Source organism: Chironomus tepperi, unplaced genomic scaffold, assembly GCF_022539635.2.
Source record: "Chironomus tepperi strain 1889 unplaced genomic scaffold, CSIRO-AGI_Ctep_v1 contig_386, whole genome shotgun sequence".
NCBI lineage: Eukaryota > Metazoa > Arthropoda > Insecta > Diptera > Chironomidae > Chironomus > Chironomus tepperi.
Window position 1 is genome coordinate 97,655 of NW_027226508.1, and position 22,430 is coordinate 120,084.

The 22,430-nt window shown below is 31.8% G+C and overlaps 6 protein-coding genes across 7 annotated transcripts; 3 read left to right on the forward strand and 3 right to left on the reverse strand.

The window, feature by feature from the left end:
- Positions 1 to 58: 58 nt before the first annotated feature.
- On the reverse strand, positions 59 to 1,341 carry LOC139096343 (high mobility group protein I). 2 transcript variants are annotated; one of them, XM_070648039.1, is made up of 4 exons: positions 1,212 to 1,341; positions 767 to 816; positions 525 to 705; positions 59 to 458 (listed from the first exon to the last, which is right to left on the reverse strand). In XM_070648039.1, the coding sequence occupies exons 2-4, from the start codon at positions 809 to 811 to the stop codon at positions 388 to 390; spliced, it is 297 nt and encodes a 98-aa protein (XP_070504140.1). In that variant the 5' UTR covers positions 812 to 816; positions 1,212 to 1,341; the 3' UTR covers positions 59 to 387. The 2 variants fall into 2 exon arrangements, with proteins under 2 accessions (XP_070504140.1, XP_070504139.1); XM_070648038.1 differs by lacking the exon at positions 1,212 to 1,341 and adding an exon at positions 995 to 1,149.
- Positions 1,342 to 1,823: 482 nt separating this feature from the next.
- On the forward strand, positions 1,824 to 4,885 carry Dp (transcription factor Dp). Its single transcript, XM_070648037.1, has 9 exons — positions 1,824 to 2,150; positions 2,609 to 2,673; positions 2,734 to 2,808; positions 2,872 to 2,972; positions 3,030 to 3,492; positions 3,569 to 3,717; positions 3,774 to 3,856; positions 3,917 to 4,000; positions 4,300 to 4,885. The coding sequence occupies exons 1-9, from the start codon at positions 2,105 to 2,107 to the stop codon at positions 4,470 to 4,472; spliced, it is 1,239 nt and encodes a 412-aa protein (XP_070504138.1). The 5' UTR covers positions 1,824 to 2,104; the 3' UTR covers positions 4,473 to 4,885.
- A 111-nt stretch (positions 4,886 to 4,996) lies between these two features.
- Positions 4,997 to 6,422, forward strand: LOC139096346 (lysosomal-associated transmembrane protein 4A). Its single transcript, XM_070648043.1, has 5 exons — positions 4,997 to 5,165; positions 5,244 to 5,429; positions 5,506 to 5,800; positions 5,861 to 5,997; positions 6,061 to 6,422. The coding sequence occupies exons 1-5, from the start codon at positions 5,073 to 5,075 to the stop codon at positions 6,217 to 6,219; spliced, it is 870 nt and encodes a 289-aa protein (XP_070504144.1). The 5' UTR covers positions 4,997 to 5,072; the 3' UTR covers positions 6,220 to 6,422.
- Positions 6,397 to 9,481, reverse strand: LOC139096345 (aminopeptidase N-like). The gene is made up of 9 exons (XM_070648042.1): positions 9,427 to 9,481; positions 9,205 to 9,299; positions 8,904 to 9,087; positions 8,698 to 8,843; positions 8,523 to 8,644; positions 8,336 to 8,464; positions 7,308 to 8,283; positions 6,939 to 7,253; positions 6,397 to 6,879 (listed from the first exon to the last, which is right to left on the reverse strand). The coding sequence occupies exons 1-9, from the start codon at positions 9,466 to 9,468 to the stop codon at positions 6,612 to 6,614; spliced, it is 2,277 nt and encodes a 758-aa protein (XP_070504143.1). The 5' UTR covers positions 9,469 to 9,481; the 3' UTR covers positions 6,397 to 6,611.
- Positions 9,482 to 9,542: 61 nt separating this feature from the next.
- On the reverse strand, positions 9,543 to 10,127 carry LOC139096370 (aminopeptidase N-like). Its single transcript, XM_070648070.1, has 2 exons — positions 9,811 to 10,127; positions 9,543 to 9,756 (listed from the first exon to the last, which is right to left on the reverse strand). Exons 1-2 carry the CDS (start codon positions 10,125 to 10,127, stop codon positions 9,543 to 9,545), a joined length of 531 nt encoding a protein of 176 aa, XP_070504171.1.
- A 1,976-nt stretch (positions 10,128 to 12,103) lies between these two features.
- Positions 12,104 to 22,269, forward strand: Plp (Pericentrin-like protein). The gene is made up of 11 exons (XM_070648072.1): positions 12,104 to 12,241; positions 12,594 to 14,109; positions 14,359 to 14,520; positions 15,371 to 15,496; positions 15,575 to 16,474; positions 16,741 to 16,917; positions 17,029 to 17,058; positions 17,120 to 17,785; positions 18,659 to 19,288; positions 19,405 to 21,347; positions 21,872 to 22,269. Exons 2-11 carry the CDS (start codon positions 12,625 to 12,627, stop codon positions 22,140 to 22,142), a joined length of 6,390 nt encoding a protein of 2,129 aa, XP_070504173.1. The 5' UTR covers positions 12,104 to 12,241; positions 12,594 to 12,624; the 3' UTR covers positions 22,143 to 22,269.
- The last annotated feature ends 161 nt before the right edge of the window (positions 22,270 to 22,430 follow it).

Consider the following 22,430-nt stretch of genomic DNA (forward strand, 5'->3'; position numbering starts at 1 on the left):
ATAAACTAAATGAATGCGACCAATTTGACACCAGACCAGATCGAAACATAAAGAAGAATTTTTGTGTTTAAGAAATGATAAAATTTTATTTAAAATGCGGTTCTTGTTTTAAAGTTACATTTTTAAATAAATCCTTTGTTGTATTATTACTCTTTTAAGAAAATTACATGAATTTTAAATTTACGAAATAAAAAATGCATTACTTAAACTTACTAAATGGTTCATAATATGGATATTATTATTATTATTATTAATATGGAGAATATAGTTTTCCAAATTTGTTTTTTTTTTTTTTTTTTTGTTATTAAGAAAACACTTTCTACATTTATTTTAGATTTGTTTTTGTATTGTGTTTTGAGTTTAAATTTATATGACTTTACGAATTAATTAATCCGAACTGTTTCCTTCTTCAGCATCATCAACTTCTACCTTTTTTGCTTTGGCGGGACGACCTCGGCCTAAAATACCAAACATAACATTAGAGATGTTTAGAAAAAATTTATTAATATATTCACAAATTTAACCTTTTCCACTAGCTGGCCGTTTTGGGGCTGCTTTGTCGCCTTTACTTGGACGCCCTCTTCCTTTTTTAGGTGCTGCGCCATTCTCTGGTTTAGTGCTTTCCTCAACCTTTTTTGGAGCTTCTTCAACTTTCTTTTCGTCCTTCTTTACTGCTTTGGGTGACGCTGTTTCTTCAACCTTTGCCTATAAAATAAATCACTTGATTTAGTAGCGTCACTCACATTAAAATTAATTAATTTATTACCTTTGCTGGGCGGCCTCGTCCTTTCTTTACTGGTGAATCAGACATTGTTGCTGTAATGTTGTAAAAAATGCTTAAATTAATTTTTTTCTACTAGCTGATCTTAACGATAAAAATGGAGTACTGATTTAAATATGGCGACATTTGATTGGAAAATTTGTTGATACTTTTCAAAATAACTATTTTTATGTATAATTCACTATCTCTTGTCATTATTTTAATTAAACTTACTTTATCGTTCGTTTCTCAATAAAGTTGTGTATAAATTTAGATTAGATTTGATGTATTTTATTTAAAACTTGGAAAAGAAAATTTTCTGCTTCTGCAAGTAACTTTTCTTAAGAACACATAAATGAATTTTTATCACACATTTTCACCGGTCTTTATGCTTTATCGGCCATTTTGTCCGCTTGGCTGTCCAACAACCTTAAATATTATTTATTCTCACCTTTATGTACAATTTAAACAGTTTCTGGATCTTTAAACTCTTTACTACAATGTATTGTCGACAATTGTTTAATTAATGAACTTAATTACTAGTTAACTTAAGTAATTTTTAGAATTTTTATACAGAGGTCTTCACGCGGTCAAGTCAAAAGTCCAACTGACTAAAAATAACATTAATACCCCAAAATTTTGAATTTTTAACGGCTCAAATAACATTCAAGGCATAAGATTTTCAAAAATAATAGAAATTATGCTGTATTATCTATCATTAGGATGATTCCATGAGATCCCGTAAACTGCTATCAAAAAATAATTAAATTTTATCATTTTAAAAATATGAAAAAATTATAAGTAGGCCGTGTGAACCATAAAAATAAACATTATTAAAGAAAAACAAGATCCAGAATGGAAAAAATTAATTAAAATGATTTTAGCATAAAATAATGTGCTCACTGATAAGAGCATTCGAATATGCGCTTTATGCAGTTTTTGATAGGCGTCGTGCAGACTTTACTTGTCAATAAAAAGCCGGATAATTTTAAGGCGCAAACTTTTCGAATCTAAAAAATCCGTTGGACTTATTATCAGTGATAAAAGTAAACATTGCTGCTGATTGTTCTTCTAAATAAATTAATTTAAATAGTCATCAGAAGTGATATTGATGATAGTTAAAGTAGATCTGGATCACTGAATTACTAATTTTGGCGATAACAGAGCGGAACGACTAACTGATCGCTAAAATTTAACGCAATTAAGCCTGTGTGCTTTTCGTCATTTCTAAAATCCCCCTAAAATATTCGAGTTTTGAGAAAAAACACAAGAAATTAATTTATTGTTAAAAATCAGATAAATCAAGCAGCTCTGGACGGAATTTTATCATAAAGAGCACATAAGATGACCACACAGAATCCCACCTATGTTTTAGTATCAGATGCCAATGGTAAGTCACGAATTTTGCATTTGAAAAATTTTCTTCCTCAAAAAATATTTCGATCATTAAGTTTCTGCACGAAAAAAAATTGTGCATATTCCTAATTGCTAAGACGACTATAGCTGTTAATTATAGCATCATTATACATCTCAAAGTGTGCATTAATGTATAATGCTTCGATTCTGGATGTTTGGATTCAATTAGATTTCATTTAAATAATTTATTTCTATTAAATTCCATGATGTTTTCGAAATCCTTTTTCACATCCATTCCTGCTCATTTTGTCCATTCCTAAAAGGAATTTTTTTCGTTCCTTCAAACCTCAAATATCTGAATGTGCTATATTTATTCTTTTATATATCATCAAGTGATTATCTTTACTGTATCATTAAACTAGTTAAGTCTAGTTTGCTGCATAATTTTTCCGATCACTTTTTCTTATCAATATTTTACATAAATAATTATAGGTAAAAAACAATTGATAGCAACATCATCAATTACCGTCAAAAAAGAGAGTTTGGCATCGCAACAAGTAAGTTAATTAAGGTATTAGCTGGACGCGCGAAACTATTTTAATCAATTTATTTTTCAGGCCTTTTCATCACAAACACCTCATGTTGTGTATCAACAATCATTACAGAATTACAATAATGCTTCATATAATGTGGTACGAATTTAACTCTTTCCTCTTCTTATTTGATTCTAATATTTATATATGCTTGGTTTTTAGAAAATTGAGAAGGTAGCACCTTCAGTTATCACAACATCAAAGCTAACAAAATCCGCAGAGAGACCAGGAACTTCAGGGAAATACACAAACTTACGAAAAAGGTAGGCACAGTAAAAAGACAAATTTGGACATGATTTAAGGAAAAATTTGTATTTTAGTTTACCAGCATCATCATCAGTACCTTCAAATTTACTACAGTCAACATCATCAAATCATTCAGTAACAAATTCCACAACAGTTTTTAAGAAAACAGACAGAAAACGAAATGAAAAGCCTGGGAAAGGCTTGCGACATTTTTCAATGCGCGTATGTCAAAAGGTGAAGGAAAAGGGCACAACATCATATAATGAAGTCGCTGACGAATTAGTGCTGGAAGAAAGTGAAGATGCTGGCACATCAGTCAATGGATCATATGATCAAAAAAATATCCGTAGAAGAGTTTATGATGCGCTTAATGTACTCATGGCAATGAATATAATTTCTAAGGAGAAGAAGGAAATCAAGTGGCTTGGATTGCCTACATCCTCAGTACAAGAATGTGAAGAAATTGAATTACAAAATCAACAGACTCGAAAGCGAATTGAGGAGAAGCAGCAACAATTAAGAGAACTTGTTTTGAAGGTGAGATAGCTTCTTGTTATTTCTTCGTATGTAATTCATCACTCGTAAATATCTTACTTAACTTTTTTCTCTATAGCACGTGTCATTTAAAAGTCTCATTGAGCGAAATAAGAATCTTGAAAAGAGAGGAATCGTACCGTCAGCAAATTCAGCCGTACATTTGCCATTCATTGTAATTAATACAAATAAGAAAACTCACATTAACTGCAACATATCGAATGATAAGTATGTGCACCTTAATTCCTCTAAAACTGGATTATACTTTATTGCATTCATTTTAGGCGTGAATATTTGCTCAAATTCGATGATAAATTCGAAGTGCAAGATGATTTTGAGGTACTGAAACGGATGGGATTATTGTTAGGTAAGTTATTAATAATGCAGGAATTGCTTGAAACTCATCTAACACTCAATAATTATTCAGGTATGGACAAGGGAGAATCATCTGCAGAAGATATTGAGAAGCTTAAGAAAATGGTTCCCAAAGCCTATCAGAAGTACATCGAGAGTAAGTATTCTCATTGAGTTAAAATTTTACGTACGTAGTGTTGTTACGTTTACTTACTTTAAGTTGAACTACGTAAAACGTACGTAATGTAAAGTTACGTAATACGTACGTATTATTATGTTACGTATTACGTACGTAATTTTGGATTACGTAAATGTACGTATTTTACTTAGTTTTACGTACGTAATTTTACATAACAAAGATTTATATACGTAACTTTATTACGTACGTAATTTCATAGTGTACATTTATTCAAGTATCAAATTGGCATAATATTGACATATGAAAATTAATTTCAGTGTATGGTAATGGCTATCTCACGGAAAACCAGCTTGAGAATGATATTATCGAAGAGGATTGGACGATGATTGACCAAAGTCAGAGTAGTTTCTCGCAGGATTCGTCGCGTTTTGAGACTTATGACGAACAAGAGTACGGAGAAGATGAAATGACTGACGATGGAATTGAATAATTCGTCATTATTCAATAATCATTTTGCTACAAATTTATAATCTACAAATTTTTTAATATTCAAAACTTCATAAAAATAATTATTAAGATAATCAAGCGCTTTAAATTAGAAATTTTATGCAAAAATCGTTGCATGATATTTTTAAGAGAACTACGCAACGATACAGTTCATTGCGCTAGTTGAAATTAGAGTTTGTTTCTTTTTTCTAAGGCTTGATTGTCGAAAAAAATATTTTTCCAAATTATCTAATTATACTTAGTGCTAAGTGAACGAAAAAATTGTAAGAAAGATTTCAAAAAAACAAAACAACAAGTTGCTGCAGAAGTAAACTATAATTAAGAGAAATAAATTTTAGAAGGTAATAAGAACTTAAAGAATTAATACCTAATAAAAAGTTAATGTAAAGATAAGAATCTAGTTTTCCTTACAACATTGTTACAGTGATCACATATAGAATTTGTGCGCGAAACGGACATAAACAATATCTTAACGGACTTTAAAATTTCAAAAACATTTCATCATCTTGGAAGACAAGAAAAAAGTAGGCAAAGAATTGTGAAAATTAAAAGTAGAAAATATTTCTTTAAACAGGATTAGAATATGTCTAATCAGCTAAATTCGAGTCAATTTCGATGCTGTTTTGGGATCCTACATGTTAAGACAGCATGTATCATCATCGGAGCCTGGCATCTGGTAAGATTTACCTTTTTAACGAAATCAATTTTTTCTTCATAGACAAAAATTTTTTATTTTGCGCAATGCAATTTCCAGATTCTTAATCTTTTTGCACTCACATTACTGGGTATTATTGCCAAAAATCCAACAATTATACACCATTCGAGTGATAATAAACTTGATGATGATGGTATTGATGCACTACCGACACCAGTCTCTCGAAATATTGTCGAACAGGACCCGTATAGAGATCATTCGCTTAATCACAATGACATAGATATGGTTTGTTATTATACTTTCCATTTTTTTTTATTTACTATCTAATCGGGTGAATCATACCTTGTTTTTATTATTATAGGGCGGTTTAGTTTGCTTGTGTATGATTGCAATTACACTGATGTTGATCTATGGTGCAATGAAGAACCGTCCGAGTCATTTACTTCCCTTCTTTTTCCTTCAACTCTGTGATTTTGCTATAACGACTTTGAGTGCAGCTGGTTATCTGTGCTATCTTCGTACCATTCATAAAATCATTGAAAATTCAAAACATTTACCATGGAAGGATGAATTATTAAGAGTGGATTCACAGACTTTAGGAATCCTTGTTTTGTTTGCATTCGTTTTCATGGTAATGCTCAAAGCATACTGTATTGGTGAGTGAATAAGTGGTGCAATTTAGTGGAACAACTAATTGTGATTTTCAATTTATGCAGGCATTGTTTGGAGATGCTACAAATATTTGACAATTCGTCAAAACGCCACAATTTTATCCTACATTATACAAGATCAACCAATGAATACAGAAAGCCTGTATAATTCATTACTCCCAGGCTATGAAGAGGCACTTAATGTAATACAACCTTTCACTTTCTATTCACTTCCAATTAAACTGATTAAATATTAATTATTATAGATGAAAGCGCCACCAAGTTATGCTGCTGCAATGCAGACCACTGAAGTTATACCAACATCATCAGACATGAATCCGCCAAGTTACACGCAAGCTATGACTATACAGGTTAATACAGAGGCTACAAATACACGACAACCTGGAGAAAGCTCTTCTACATAAATTAATCAAAGGATATATCTTACAAAAAAAAATCTACAATATATTTTTTTCATTCCCAAAATAAAGTTAATCCCCCTCTCCAATGTAATTTATTGATGATCTTACTTTACTTTAGATTATTAGATAATAATAAGTTTTAAGGCAGAAATGTAGATGGAATAAAAAAACTTAATTGAATATTATTATATGTGAAAAAGCATAAATTTTATTGTTCTATACATAAATCTTTATTGCTGACTACATTTGAATAATCAGACCTGATACTTCGGTCCTCAATTACTTTTTAATTAATCAGCATTTTTGTTTAAAAAAATAGAATAGATGATGCATCCCCAAATTACAGATTTAGGTATACTTGTCAATAGGATAATAATATGGAATAGATTAATACTTTACATAACAAATTTATCTTTGTAAGAATTGCCAGAATTCTTAAAATATGTGTCGAGCCACTTTTCAATGACTGGAAGATTCTCCTTGCTCCATTTAGCTTCTTCCTTAATGTTCTTTAAAGATTTATCAATGATGTGTTCAGCACTTCCAAATTCACCTTGTTTAGCGACGTACAATTTTGAAACCATGTCGTAGCCACGTTGAGTTGTGAAGATACCACAGGAAGTGCTGATTAAATTGTCCCACAAGTTCGTCTTGTTAGCGAATCTAAAAAAAACAGCATGTTAAACATGTACCAAAGGTATATATAGCATAGATCACCATACTTGATCTTAATTGTATCCCAGTTTTGTTCCAAAAATTTAAATAATGTTGAGTAACCAACGGAATTGCCTGAAAGCATGCTGAAGATTAAGAAGATGTCATTTTCTGTAAAGTTCTCATTTCCTTCCAAAATAGTGATGTTGAGTAGTCGAAGGATCTTTTCATTTTGATTTGGACATCCAGCTAATGTTTTCAGCAAGTAGGTTCTCTCACTTTGTCTACGCTCTGATGGGAAGTTCATTACTCTCTTAAGACCAAATTCCCATTCTTCCATTGTTCCGTATCTGAATACTGGACATATGAACTGATTTGCTACCCTAAATTCAACAGATTGAAATATTATGTTAAGGAACAATAAAGGAATAACTTACGGATTTCCTTCTTCTGGGTTTTCCATTTCCATCCACTTCTTAAATTCTTTCTGAGCCTCTTCAATACATGGTCTATATCCTGCACGACACAAGAATGTCTTGGACAATGTTCTCAAGTTTTTCATCCACCGTTCCTCATTTTCCTCAGTCTTTGAAAGCTCTTCGAACAATGGAATCAATAATTGTGCAACATAGACATTGAATTTTTGATGAACGGATTGAATGTCGTCAATGTGCTTTCCAATATGATCCATCATTGTAAAAACTGGATTCCATACGATATGTTCACGTTCGTTCTTCATGAATAATGTCATATTGAGGGCAGTTGCAAAACTCAATGAACCAGCATATGCCAAATTCCAAGCATCATGGAGAAGCTTTGCGCGTGTATTAATTGGAATCAATAATCTCTTCTCAGTTTGTAGGAAATTTGCAATCATATTCCAGTTCCTTTCATCATAATTAACAGGGAAGGGTCCAATTTCTTCAGGATTCATGATAATGAACTTATCAGCTGCTGGCATATTAGAAACATCAACTTGTCTTTCCTTCTTCATCCACTTCATAGGTTCAAAATCATCAAAATCAAGCTTGTCTTCCTTTACGATTATTACAGGAATCCACCACAACATCTTGTCTTGATCAGGCACGTCATGAGGTCTTTCTCTCAGGAATAACTTCTGACTCAATGTAGCTGTTCTCTTTTCATAGTTTCTTGTAACGGTTACGGCTGGAAGTCTCTCTTTCTGTACCCAACTTGTAGCAATTGCATTGATTGTGTCTCTGCCATCTAATTTATTATCTCGATGGACCTGTTCTGTTAGTAATGTCCAGACATCTTCAGTGAAGAATGTTTTGTATTTTCGATTGATGAACAATTTTTGGATGCCTTTCCTGAATGTCTCAGTTCCCATTGTGTAATTGAACATACGCAAGACGAGCTCTGTTTTGCTGCAAATTGTTTCTTGCTTCATACCTGTTGATTATTTATTGTTTAGTGGAATAAAGATATATTTGGATATGCTTACCTGTAATTCGTGAATGTGGATATCTTTTCGAGAATTCATAGTAGATTGAGTACAAAATGGTCATTGGCCACTTTCCATCAAATTCATTTCCGTTGTTTAAGCTTAGGGCAGTGTTGGCAGCGATGAAGCCTTAAATGACATAAATAGGATTCAATTTCAGAGTTTACTGTTTTAAATTTAATCATACCTGTTATAGCCTTATTGATATGGAAGTCAGTCCACCAATAAGGAGAAATCAAGGCTCCGACCCATTGGTAAGCCAACTCTTGAGCAATCAAGTAATACGTATTTTGATTAAGTTCAGATTCCCTGAAAGTATTACAGTTAAATACATCACCAATAGTACAAACAGGAAGGCATACTTATAAACAATCAATCCCCAGTTATCTGCAGGTTTAACAGTTGAATAATTAGGCAATGCTACAATATCTAACTTGGTCAATGGATAGTCCTCTCCAAAATATGATCGAATTGCCAAAAAGGTCTTTTCAATTCTCTCATGGATTCTCTAAATAAATTATTGAATTAAGGCATGACTCATATTGCATGTATGGCAGATGTTACTCACAGTATTTATAAGATCAGCATGTAATTCAGATCGAGCATAAACCTTGATGCAAACATTTTTAATGTGTGGATCTTGTAAATAATCAGATTTCTCAACAACAGTCAATTGTGAAATCAAGAATCCAAATGTAAATGTGCTCATTGGTGGGGTGATTTGGAAGTGATCCAAAACATTATTTTCATCGCTATAAATGATTATGTTATTGTAAGTATTATGCTTTATGAATCAGAAAATTAAATTGGATATAATTCAATCATGACGTCAAGCAAGATGCCATTGTCATAACTGAACGATCCCTTACATGGCTTCCGATCTTGACAAAGGAGTGTTGAACAGCGTTGTGTAGCCTTTTGGTCGAGAAATTGACACAAGGAATGGTGCTTTTGATGCTGGTTCCTAAAATTATGAAGGTATTTAAGGAATCTTTATGGATGCACTAAGGGGTCATTCACATATTACGTAACCCAACTTCTGCCCATGTTACGTAATAAGTGAACGATCCTTAATAATTCAAAGGACTTACATCAAAACATGGGAATAGTTTCCTTGCGTTGTTTGGTCTCATAGATGTTGCTACATAGAATCTGTGGAAGACATGATTAGCTATATAGTATGAAAAATTGAATAAGCTTATGTGCCTTACTTCTTGTCCATGCCATCAATGTAACTTCCCTTGAAGATTCCTTCAGAATTTTCGTAGATTTTACCATTGAATGAGATTTCTAATCTGGCAATTGTTCCTTGCTTGACTGTATCTTTAAGATATATCTCTAATATTGATTTCTTCATGATCTTATCTACACGTCGAATATCTAAGTCCTTTTCCTTTACAAACTTTCTCTCTGGATCTAATCTGTAAGTTCATAAAGTTAGCATTTCTGCATTAGAATCAAAATGTCAGATATACTTGGAATCAATTCCTGTTTCGACCAATTTGATCTCATTTTCTGCAATATCAAGTGAATGTGAAGCATGGAGAACAACCTTATTAGTTGGTTCTTGGAATGTGACGACTATCACAACACTTCCAGTAAACGTCGCTTCATCAACATTAGGCCTCAAGTCAAGTGTATAGTTGTTAGGAACTACTTCACCAGGTAATTTTGTCTCCGAGACGAGCGAATGTGTTGCTGATAGGTCGATGCTACGTATTCTTCTTATATTTCCTGATACTGATAATATGAAGGCTGCTATCAGCACGGAAATGACGTAAAATTTCCCCATCGTCAGTTGTCTATTGAAAATTATTAATTTTATTAGTGAATCACGTTTTTGACTTCAATAACAATCATATTAAGTCTCTCTTTTCTTTTCTCTCGTTTGCTTATTTACGACGGAAATCTAATTTGAATAGCTCATCGTAAGTGAACTTGTCAACATCATGTATCCTCAGAATCATCATTGAAATGTATAGAGCGCACTTTATGAATAAGGGGCTATCGAATTTCTTCATTCGAGTAGAAGTTCTTGATCTGACGCGAATGAGATCAGGAAATTATTTTTTCGGGATTTCCCGGAATAATCTAATCTCGAGAATATGTCAAGACATTGAAAAATCTTAGTAGGCATTTTTATATTTTTCAATAAGCCCGAGAGGCTTAATACGGTGAATTGGATTTTTTGTCGTAAAAATGGTTCAAAATCAGTCATCTTGCTGCCTTCAGGACACCGTATATCGGAAACACGCCTACAAGTAGGATGTTCTGGCGGACTCGTTATGCTGTTCATGAAGAAAATTAAGTCAAATTTCTGCATGATAACCTCAAAGGCATAATCTAGTGTTTACCAAACTGTGTATCTCGGCTATGAACCCCCTACCATGTGCAGTTTCAGTTAAACGATCTCGTTGGCTACGTATATGTCTCCATGTATGACTAATATTTTTCAAGCACAATGGAATCACTAGGACACCATTGCCCTCCCGCTTTGACAACAAGCGATCATGTATCCTGACTGCACCGTTGCAAACGGTTTATGCTCATTTTGATGTTGAATTTGGAGGTCATTGAACACCATTGATCTGTACGACCAACGATAAGTAGGATGACGTCGAACAATGAAATTTGCCAAAACGTGCCTCTCAGAACAAGGCAATCATAAAATATAATACAGCCTCAGACCGACCCGTAAGTGAATTATGCTCATCCATAGAAATATTGCGCTAAAGAATTTCACTTTGTGATTTACTACATAATTTTCAGCGAATTATTCAATTTACGATATGATAAGATAAACAGCTTTATGATTAAAATCAATTCTACGATTCAATGAAAGTGTACTGAGTAGCTTTAAGAAGATGTGATCTACTTTGAGGAAAAGAACAAAATATCGATGGGAAATTGCGAAATTTATGATTCAAATTAGGATTTTCTTTAAATATTGACATAATTTGGATATTGGAATTCGCTTTTTTCTCTCCTGATGGTAATATTAAAAACTTCCTGTATGGTTTTTGAAAACGAACATTTTGATGTATAAATGTAAAACATTATAATTAAGCCAAAATTTCAAAAACAAACTCGATTTCTGACACTGAAAATTTGTTACTTAATCCGAATTTTTCGACAAAAATGCTTCTAATTTTATGAATAATGAGAATAGTCGTCCAAGGTTAGCCTACATGTTAAATTAATGTTTTTTTGTAAAAATTAATTTTAATTAAATCTACAATTAAGACAATTTTTTGTCAATTTCCGTTATATTTTAAGTAGCACGTGCTCACAAATTAACGTTTCAGCACCAAAATGTCTCCAAAAGTTACAGACTTAGAGTATCAAAATAATTAACTTAATTAAATCCAATTTATTCACTTCTCACTTTATTTAAAAGACAACTGATTCGTACGACTCTTTAATCCTGACTGTGTAGATCTCAAATCTGATAAAAAGCTAGAGCCCAAAATACCTATACACATTTATCACTCATATCATGCCCACATTTGCATGCTGTACATCTTTGAGTGTATTTTCATGTTGTGCTGATTTATAAGGGTTCAGGAGCATAAACATCATGTTGCAGCATAAATCCTTGAAAAATGAGAATCAAAAAGTCAGGAAGGAACAAGCCTAGGACAAAGAAACCACATGTTGCAACAAGAATCAACAGCATAACCACCGATCATTGTGTAAAACAGTAACGGTTATGAAAAATTCAAATTTTTACATTAATTTCAAAATACCTAATTCAAAACGACTATAAACAGTAAATGCAGAGGAATTTTACATAACTAAATAAAATCTCGAAAAACTAAGTTATAGTTAATTAAAATTCGTGAATTCTATAGCAACGTCAACAGGAAATATCGATTAAACATTTGGAGAAAAAGTAGTGAAAGTTCTGTAAGCATTACAACGGAATAAATAGCAAACTATGATTTGTTTATTAAAAAATTTCCATAGAAACATAATTCATAACATAAAAAACTTGTATTTTTGTTAAACTATTGAAAAGTCTATTTATGGAATTAAAGACATAATAATATTTACACTGGAAGTTGATTGATCATAAAGTGATAAAGATAGAATTTTTAAAGTAAATATAATGTTGAGTGATCGGCGCATTAAGTCGCTATTTTTACATTTTACCCAATTTCAAAAGTATTTTTAATGCATGATCAACTCAAATCTTATGTGTAACACAAAAAAAGTGCTTTAAATAAGTATATAATATGAATACAATTGATTGTTTTAGGTGCAGCTTTTCATAGTAATGATTTGAAGTAATGGATCGTTTAAAGCATGATACAGATGAGAGCGTAGAGGAGGAAATAATTGAAGATATATCGAGATTAGAAGACATTAGTGATTCAGATTTCGACGATTCAGATGATATTCCTATATTTTTAAATGATACGAAGGATGAGCAGCATGAACACAATCGAATCATCCACGAGAATGACGATTTAAAGCTATTTGACGATAATGTGGATGAGATTCTAGCTTTAGATAATATTGCAAAACATTTTACATCAGCAGATGATGGAATAGACAGTGATATTAAAGTGCCTTTAAATGTTAGTGCCAGTAATAAGGAATTATCGCCTTCAACAGAAGATACAATTTTTATTAATGATAAAAAAGTTAGCATAAGTTCGTTAAAGAAGTTTAATGATGTTAATGCTTCACCGCAACAAGTTGAGCAATCGCGGGAAAGTGTTGGAGTGACTGCTCAATCCACATCTCTTGATAAAGCTTCTATTAAGAGAATGGAAAAAATTAGTTCTGATTTTTTGAATGATATACTTGACGATATAACAGAGGAATCAGAAACAGAGTCAAGAGAAAAGGAACCAATAAAAGTCATCCCTCCAATCATGATGCAAGATAAGATTGAAAAGGGAAGTTTAGTGAGAAACATCCTTAAAAGTAACTTGTTTGATGATCAAAGTGAGGCACAAGATACAGTAATTGACAGAGGTGCTGAGTCGAATGACTTTAATGACCAATTAGATTCGCAAGAAATTTTCAAGGAAAATCAAACGGCTTTAAATAGTATAGCAACAACCAGTACAGAATATCGAACCATGAATGATTACCTGAATTCAAAGATTTTTGATGTCGATAGTGAGTTTTACGATCGCGCAACTTACATCAAGTCTCTTCAAAATCAATTACAAGAATCATCTCAAGAAAGAGCCAAATTAAGTCAGGAAATTGAACTATTGAAGTCTAAGTTGGCATCAGAAGAATCTTTAAAGTCATTGCATTCAGGAAGAATTGAAGTATTTTCCCAAAGGGTCGATGACTTCAAGAAATCACTATCCAGTGAAATAGTAAATGCACCAAATTTTGACCATTTATGGCCAAAATTTGAGTCCTTCATTGAATGCGAAATCAATTTGCTTAAAAATACACATCTAGAAGAAATGTCAAGGTTTCAAGAAAATATTGCAAAAGAACGAAAAGAAACGGAATTGGAAATCAATAAATTAAGGCAATTGCTAAGTTCTGTGAAGAGTGATTCGTCTTGTATAGAAGAGCTGAAAAAAGAATTAGAGATTAAGCATGCAAACGAAATGAAGGAACTTCGAGAATATTTTGAAAAACGGTGTCAAGATTTAGGAAAAGAGTATACGGAAGAAGTTTTATCTATGAACGAGTCTATTCATTCTAGAAAAATTGAATCAACAAATCAAGACGTAGATGATATTTTGACAGACGATTACGCTGTAAGTAGTTTAACGGAAATTTGTAGTTTAAAAATTTACGTTTTTCAGAATACGTAAAATGGAAATTACGTGCGTATTTTTTATTACGTGATAAACGTACGTATTTTGTATTAGAATACGTACGTTTTACGTACTAGATTACGTACGTATATTGTCTACGTCATACGTCACTTTGGTGTTTGTAACTTACAAAATTAAAATAATTAAACAATTTTCCCAAAATCTAATGTGTGTCCTAACAATACTAATTCTAACTCTTTCTCGTCATTCCTATTCATATTCTAACAGTCACACCATTCCGCAAAAGAATCACAATTAGAAAATATTCCTAACGATTTTAATGCCTATAACGAACTTCAGAAAATAAAAGCAGATTATGAGAGATCGTTAAAAGAACAAGTGATACTGGCCAGAGAAGATGTTTTACATGAAATAGAGAAGAACATACAAGTAAGTAAAAAAAGATGCTTTCTAATGCCAAGAGAATCAGAATAAATTTTGGAGAATCTCAGTTCGAAAATCACACAAAAATAATCGAATTTTCCTCGAGAAATGCTCAAGAGACATCAAAAAAATGAAAGAAAATAAACAAGAACACATGTGAGCGAATTGTGTATATGTGAGAGATGAACGATCGGGAAGCATGTAAATTATTTTTAGAAATTTAAACGCAAGGGAGCATATGCGTAAATAAGTCACAAATTTTATTAAGTGTACACTTCATACAGATTATTTTAATAATCTCATAATTAAAAAGGTTTTAATTAAAAATAATTAGGTAAAGTAGTGAAAAGTGTTGATAAGTTGTGAGGAATTGTGTCTATACATTGTAGAATATCCAATAATGATGAGTTTAAGGCTGTTTATATATACAAAAGTGATTTTTTGTTTGAAAATATTGTAATACAATGCAGGAATTTATTATTTTGACGAAAAAAAACAAAAAGTCTGAATTAAATCAGCTTCGTTTTTGTTAATTATACACGACAATGAAATTTTTAAAGATAAATATGTGTGAATTTACAACAAAACTAGATAAAATCAGCATAAAATGAATCACAAAAGTTCTTATCTCACCAAGCATAAACATATTAAGATAAAATGCTTAAAATAATGTAAAGCAGTCAGAATTATTCACATTCTGAGTCTGTACAGAGCACAGGCTTGCTATTTTCTGTGTGTCTTATTTATTTTTATTTAAATTAACATATTAGTAAAACTTTAACTGATCACTATTCCTTATCAAATTCTCATTTGTTCAATATCAACGTTATTGACATCGCTTCCTTATTCTCAACAGAGTTTATTGTCAGAGAACTTCCGAGACGATTCAAATTGGCCACCGGAATTAATCTTATTGAGGGAGAAATTGACTGCCGCAAATCAATTGGAAATAGCTCAGTTGAAAATAAAGCATGAAGAAGAGGTAATTAGATTCCATAAATTGTGTATAAAGTATGTTAATTAATTCACAAACATTTGTCGCTCATTTGTTATTCATTAGATGGCACGAATTAAGAGCGATAGTGATATTGAAGTGCAGAGAAGAATGAAGCGACAAAACAATTTCGATCAGCACCGAGATCTGGGAAAGATTCTAAATGAAAGGGACAATTTGAGGGAATTGTCAGCATCATTAAGATTTACACTTTGTGAGCTGGCTAAATGCTTTAACCAATACGATGAAGATCTTAACATAACATTCAATTCAACAAAAGATGAACTAAATGTATCAACAATATCATCAAAAAGACTCTTAGCTTACAAACCAGACATATCAACTTTACTTGCGATTGTGGAAGATCCCAAGTTATTAGATTTCATATCCAATTCACCAGAACAACAAAACGATGGGTCTGTTCAAATTAACATTGTGGATTGTTTAAATCGTTTAAGAACAGAAGCAAACAATATTTTGGAATTATCAGAGCAAATACAAGAACGGAATCAAAAATCATTTGCATGTATAGAGAAAATTGATGATAATAAAGCAGACAGTTGTGAAGAAGAAGACGGATTGAGGTGCCATTATCAATCATTAGAAATGTGTAACAAAAATGATAACAGCGAAAAATTTTGTAAGGAAGCTCAAAGTTTACCGATATTCCTAGAAGGAATGAACAACGGCTACGGACCAAGAAAAATTCATGAAAATGGAGTTCAAAAATTTGATTCACCAATAATTCAAAAGGAAATCTACACAGAAGGATTTGGCACAATAAGTCCAAGTCATAAGCATCATAACTCTTTAAAAAGTGTTCATAATAAAGCCAAAGAGCTTCTCGCAGAGCCTACAAATTTTGATAACGCAGTCGTACTCTATCAGTTGATTGAAGACTTTTGTCGCGAAACTGATTATTTTATTGATAGTGAGAAAAAACTACGTGAAGACTTACAGAAACAGGTAATTAAGTGCTGTTAAATACGGGAAATTTGATGAAATTTAACGGTCAAATTTAATTTGAAAGTTCAAAGTTCAATTTAAGTTCAAATTTTGTCATGAAAATTCAAATTTTTCATTTTTAACGATCATTGATTCAATGTGATTCATTCACATGCACGTGCGTGATGCACATGCTTTGACATGCGAAGACATGATAAAATTTTTACCTGCTATTAGTTATATTTTAAGATAATAACACTAAAATCTTATTACTTTAAAATATCTAGTTGGAAGTAGCTGATAAGCAACTTAAATCCAATAAGAAGTTTTTGGATGAGCAAGCAGCAGAGAGAGATGCTGAGAGAGATGAATTTTCAAAAGAGCTTGAAAAACTGCGAATTAGTTTGAAGGAGAAAGAAAACAAGGACAAGGATAAATCGGCAATTCAGAATTTTGAAAAGAAGGTAAACTGTCTAATAACTTCTAGTAATTTATGTCTATCTCTATTCTATGGCACACACAAAAATTTAGTTTAATTAATTGTTTTTTCGCACACATTTTCAAAATTATTTTAGAACGTAGATCCTAAATTTGTTGTTGATTATGTAAGTAGATGAAGCTACTTAACATTCAAGAAATGCTTTAATATTTTTTAACATTCCACAGATTGCCAGTTGTGAAGAGCAAATTAAAGAGTTAACGGAACAAGTAGAGAGCTTGTCAGTACTTAAGAATAAATCCGAAGAAGATCTTAAGGCATCGATAGAAAAAGTTTTTGATTTACGAGAAATCATAAGCGATTTGGAGTCGCAAATTCAGACGAAGACACTCAACGAGAATGTTTTGGTCGAAAAATGTGAAAAGCTTGAAAAAATTATTGACCTGCAAGATGAGAAGAATGAATCGGATTTGGATAAAGAAAATGAATATATTGAGAGAATTAAAGGCCTTGAAGATCAATTGAAAATTTTGAAACCATCAAATGAACAAAAGCTGCTTTATGAGCAGATGACAACACAATTAAAGACCATTGAGATGTTAATGGATCGAAAGACAAAGACGTTGGAAGCATTTCATGCACTTTCGTCAGCATGTTCAGGTACTGCCTGCAGTAGTCCTTCAGAAGATGTTTCAAAAGGTTTTGATCTTGACGCGTCAGACAGAAGTCCAATCAAATTATGGAAACCTCCAACTGACGGTATATCACTTCCATTTGAGGAAGTACAGAGAATATTAGAGAAATTATCAAAACATAATCGAATGGAGGAAGCGACCGTTAAAAAAGTGACTGATCTAGAAATGACGCTGAGTGAGATGAAAAATAATTTCAATGTGAGTATTAAATTTTTTTGATTTATAAATTGATAATAGCTCATGCCTGCATATATACAAACGCTATGAGACACATACATTAATTCTCGGCTTTTTTTTTGTATGAGAATGAGAAGCTCTAACATTTGCATGATTTTCAATTTAATATACAATTTCTTTTCAATCTACAATTTGAGGAAGTCACTAGTATTTTTGTGTTTCTCGATTTTCTCTCAAGTTCTAAGCCAAAGATATAAATTTTAATTACACAATTCCATCATTCATTGCCTGCTTATTATGATAATAGTGTTCACAAGTCGTAATAGCTGATGAGAAATGGAAAATTCTGGCAATATATTTGTAAGTAGAAAATTTGTGATGTGATCATGAAATAAATATTTTTTTTCGGCTTCCGCAATTCAATTTTCTTCTCATACACAGTCATATGCTCTCTATGGATTTATGTGTGATATTATTTTTAGAATGACTGTGAATGTATTCAAAGAAAGTTTTTGTGAGTGTGAACCCGTATGTATTTTGTTATTAACGTGATTTTCAGACGCTAACTGCAGCATTTGTTTATTATGCCTGACGATTACTTCTTACTTCAATATGTTCTGCATTTCATTGTTATTTGAGAAGATTGTGTTTGGATTTAAAGTGATCAAAAATATAACGGTCAAAAAATATTTGAAAACTTAACGGACAAAAATTATTCAAATTATGCTCAAAAATGAACTCAAGACTCTTTCAAGCTACATAGAACATCATGGAGACATTCTTACTTGTAAATGATATATTTCCCGCAGCATGACTTTTCTCTCGCACGCTTGTGTGCTAATGACAACAACTAAAACTAATGACAGCTATTTCTTTTCTTTCACTCTATTCTAGGAATTGCAACAAGAGAAGGATATATTACAAGAACGGATGTCAGAGCAATTAATAAAAATTTCGTCACTCCAAACAAGGCTTGACGAGCAAAGAATTCGTGCGGAAGAATTGAACAAACAAAATACATCAGACTTGACTTTGAGAGTTCATGATCTTCATAATGAATTGTCAAGTCTGAAAGAAATTCTATCAGCAAGAGACAAACAGATATCGAATTTAAATCAACTGCTCGAACACAGCAAGACAATTATTGAGAAGCAAGATCAACAATTGGCTCAAGGAAGTGATAGCGATAAGTCATTTTATGAGAAACTGAATAATGATCTGAAGCATAAAGACAATGAAATTGAGACACTTAAAAATAAGATGAAAAGTGAAATGATCAATAAAGCAATGATTCCTGATCTTATGGAAACGATGATTGCTGAAAAGAATGAAGAGATTGATAATCTTAAGGAACAAATTTCTCTAATGACAAGTAGCTTAATGTCAAAACAAAGTACTCAAATGAATAATTCAAAATTCACTGGCAGTGGCTTCCTTACAATGATATCAGAGTATGATGAGCCTGATATCCTCAGAAAAGTAGTCCAACAGCCAAATCAAATTAATTTTACTGAACACAAAATTGTGAGTTTAACGTATTTTTATTATTTGAAACAAATCAAGTTCAATTTTTGAACTTTTCACGATTTTAAATTCTGAATGACCGTTAAAATTGATTATTTTTCTTTCCTTATTCATAGGATGAGCTTAAAGTATCAAATTTAGATTCAACAATGTCATCAACTAATGAGATATTAACAGATAAAGCAACATGTAATACATCACAAGATCAATCACACATGCAAATGCCATCCCACATAATTCCTAGAAAAATAGAATTTAGTTCATTAGGTGACTTTTCCGCTGAGCATGATAAAACACAGCACGAGTTGAAAAATGCTAATGAAGAGATACAGAAACTTAAAACAACAATTGATGATCAGAATAAACAAATAAATGAGCTAAAGTTAGAATTAGAATCGAAAATAAAATTGTATGAAGATACCAAAATGGAGAAAAAAGCCATTAATGAGGAAATAGAGAAACTACAATCGAATATTATTCAATCGAACGCCCTTGAGAATGAATTAAAAAAGAAGGAAGGCGAATTGACAAATTTTATGTTAAAAATTCAAGATTTGGAATTGAATCTCAAGTCACAGACACAAGATCTGGAAAGTTTGCGTGATTTATTGAATGGGAAAGAAGATCTAATCAATCAATTGTCAGAAGATTTGGTTGTTATGAAAAATAAATGTAGGGATAATGAGCGGGTTCTAGTTGATTTGGAAAATTTGAAGAAGCAAGTCTCATCCTATGATGATGTGATGGTAGAGAAAGAAACAATGCTGAAAAAATTGGAACTTGACCTCTTGAGTTATGTAAAAAATGAACAACAATTGCTAAGCAAAGCAGAACAATGCGATAAACTGTTGGAAACGAATCGGCAATTGGAAGATGATATTGAGAGTCTAAGACACGAGCTGTGCGTTAAAACATTTTCATTAGAAAAATGTAAGATTGATTTGCATGAAATGGCAAATGAGGTAGAATCGTTAAAGAAAGAAAGCAATGATGGTATTGATGAGAATATTGATCGTTACTCGATAGCTGAAATTGCATCAAAATTAGATGATGAGCTTAATTATGCAGCTGAATTGGACGGGAAGATTATTAAGGCAATTGAAAGTGAAAATGAAATCAATTCGGAAATTGAAGAATTAGGCGGAAAAGACAACAATCGAGTAAGCGACAAAATAAAGAAGCTAAAAATGGAATTGGAAGAACAAAAGGCAAAATATTTAGCACTTTCGAATGAGCTGGAAGAAGAAAAGAAACATTTTAGTGAGTTTCATTCACAAGATGCAAAGTTAATCGAGTCAATGAATATGAGACTGAAAGCAGCATTGGAAAATGAGTCGGTATTAAAGCGATTACTTGAAACTGAAAAGAATAAAATGATTTCATTGTCATCACATCTTAGTGGCGTTCAACGAACCAAATCTTTTGATAGTAATTTGATCTTTAATAAAGCACAAAGAATGCATGATCTAGAGCTTGAATCTGAAATGATTCAACGTCTTAAAAGTGAAATTAAAATGTTAACATCTCAAAATGATGTTGAGAAAGATCGTGTGATGGATTTACAGTCTGTTGTCGATCGAGAACGAGAACGATTTAAGAAAACGTTATCCGATCAACAAAGTTACATTGATCAATTGAAACGCGAAGTACATAAACATTTGAATGATAATCAAACGCTACGGACAGAGATTAATAAGGTACGAGAACGAAATTATACGAGAGGAAATAATGAATTTGATGAATTGGATGGATATAACAATATGTTGGATGATTCTGCGCCAATTGCTGAAACACTCAAAAGATTACTAACAGAAAGACATGAATTACAGCAGAAAGTTTTAGAATATGAAAGAAGTAATAATTTAGTTCAAAATTACCACGACATGAGAGATTTGGAAGAACAAAACAATTATTTAATAGCACGATTTATGCGTAGCGAGAGTTTCCGTAAAGCACTCGTATTCCAGAAGAAATTCCTTTTAATTACATTAGCCACGACAATTGGTTCACCGCCGCACACACTTTACAAGGCGGACTCTAAGAAACGAAAGACATTTAGGTATGTAAATTAAATACTTATATCCCTTCATTATCACTCTTTTGTGTGCAAAGCATGCATTCTAAGTTGGTGTTATGGGAAAGCAAGAATCTTGTGATAAATAACGGCCATAATTTTTTTAAATTTTCTGAAATACGTAATTTTTATTGCGTATACGTAAGAATTATTACGTAAACTTAATAAGTAATCCAAAAAGAATTTCCTCAATTCTATAAACGGCTATTTACCATCAATTTCCATGAATAAGTTTTATTCATAGCTATTTACTGATCTAATTGATAATTCCTTTTTATTTATTTTTACCATTTTTGGGATCTCGGAAGAAATTCTTAGTCGTTAACGGTTGTTGAGCTTCAAGAAATTTAATTCGTTTTTAGACAATTCAAAGCTAGTTTACTGACCGGTCATGCCAACGTACATCCACCTACTTGATTCTTTATTTAACACCTTTTTATTTTTATTTTTTCTTCACATTCGCTGAATGTATTTTGCATGCTGGTAATAATGTGATGTATATTTTCCAGGTCAATTGCTCTACTAATAATTGCAATCGAGAGGTTCAAGTTCATTGCTAAACGTTGGACAGGAAAGAGAGTAATTGCCAAAGCTCTTTATGCATCACCGCCAAAACGATCTCAATCAGCTTCGAATAATAATTGGACGGTATTACGTACAATTAATTTCTCGAGCAATGCACAACCAAAAAATTATTTGCCATCGCCTACAACTACTCAGCAACCAAAGCAATCACAGTTAACAAGACTACAAAATTTGTTTCATGATACACAGCAATAAGATTTATTATAATTATTAGATATTAACTTTATGAATGTTTTACGGATTTTTAAAAAATGGATAAAAGAATTAAGAAGCAAAAAAAGTAAGATGAATAAAGAGATTAATAGGAATAGAAATAAATGAACTAACTGCTTGTTTGATCCATTTTTTTTATTTTTCAATTTATTTACACTTATATTAGCATTCATCAGAATTAAGTACAATTAACATTTATTATTTTTAATTTTCTTCGAAAATTCTTATTTTTTTATAATTAAGGTATCTTAATTAATCATATATCTCTTA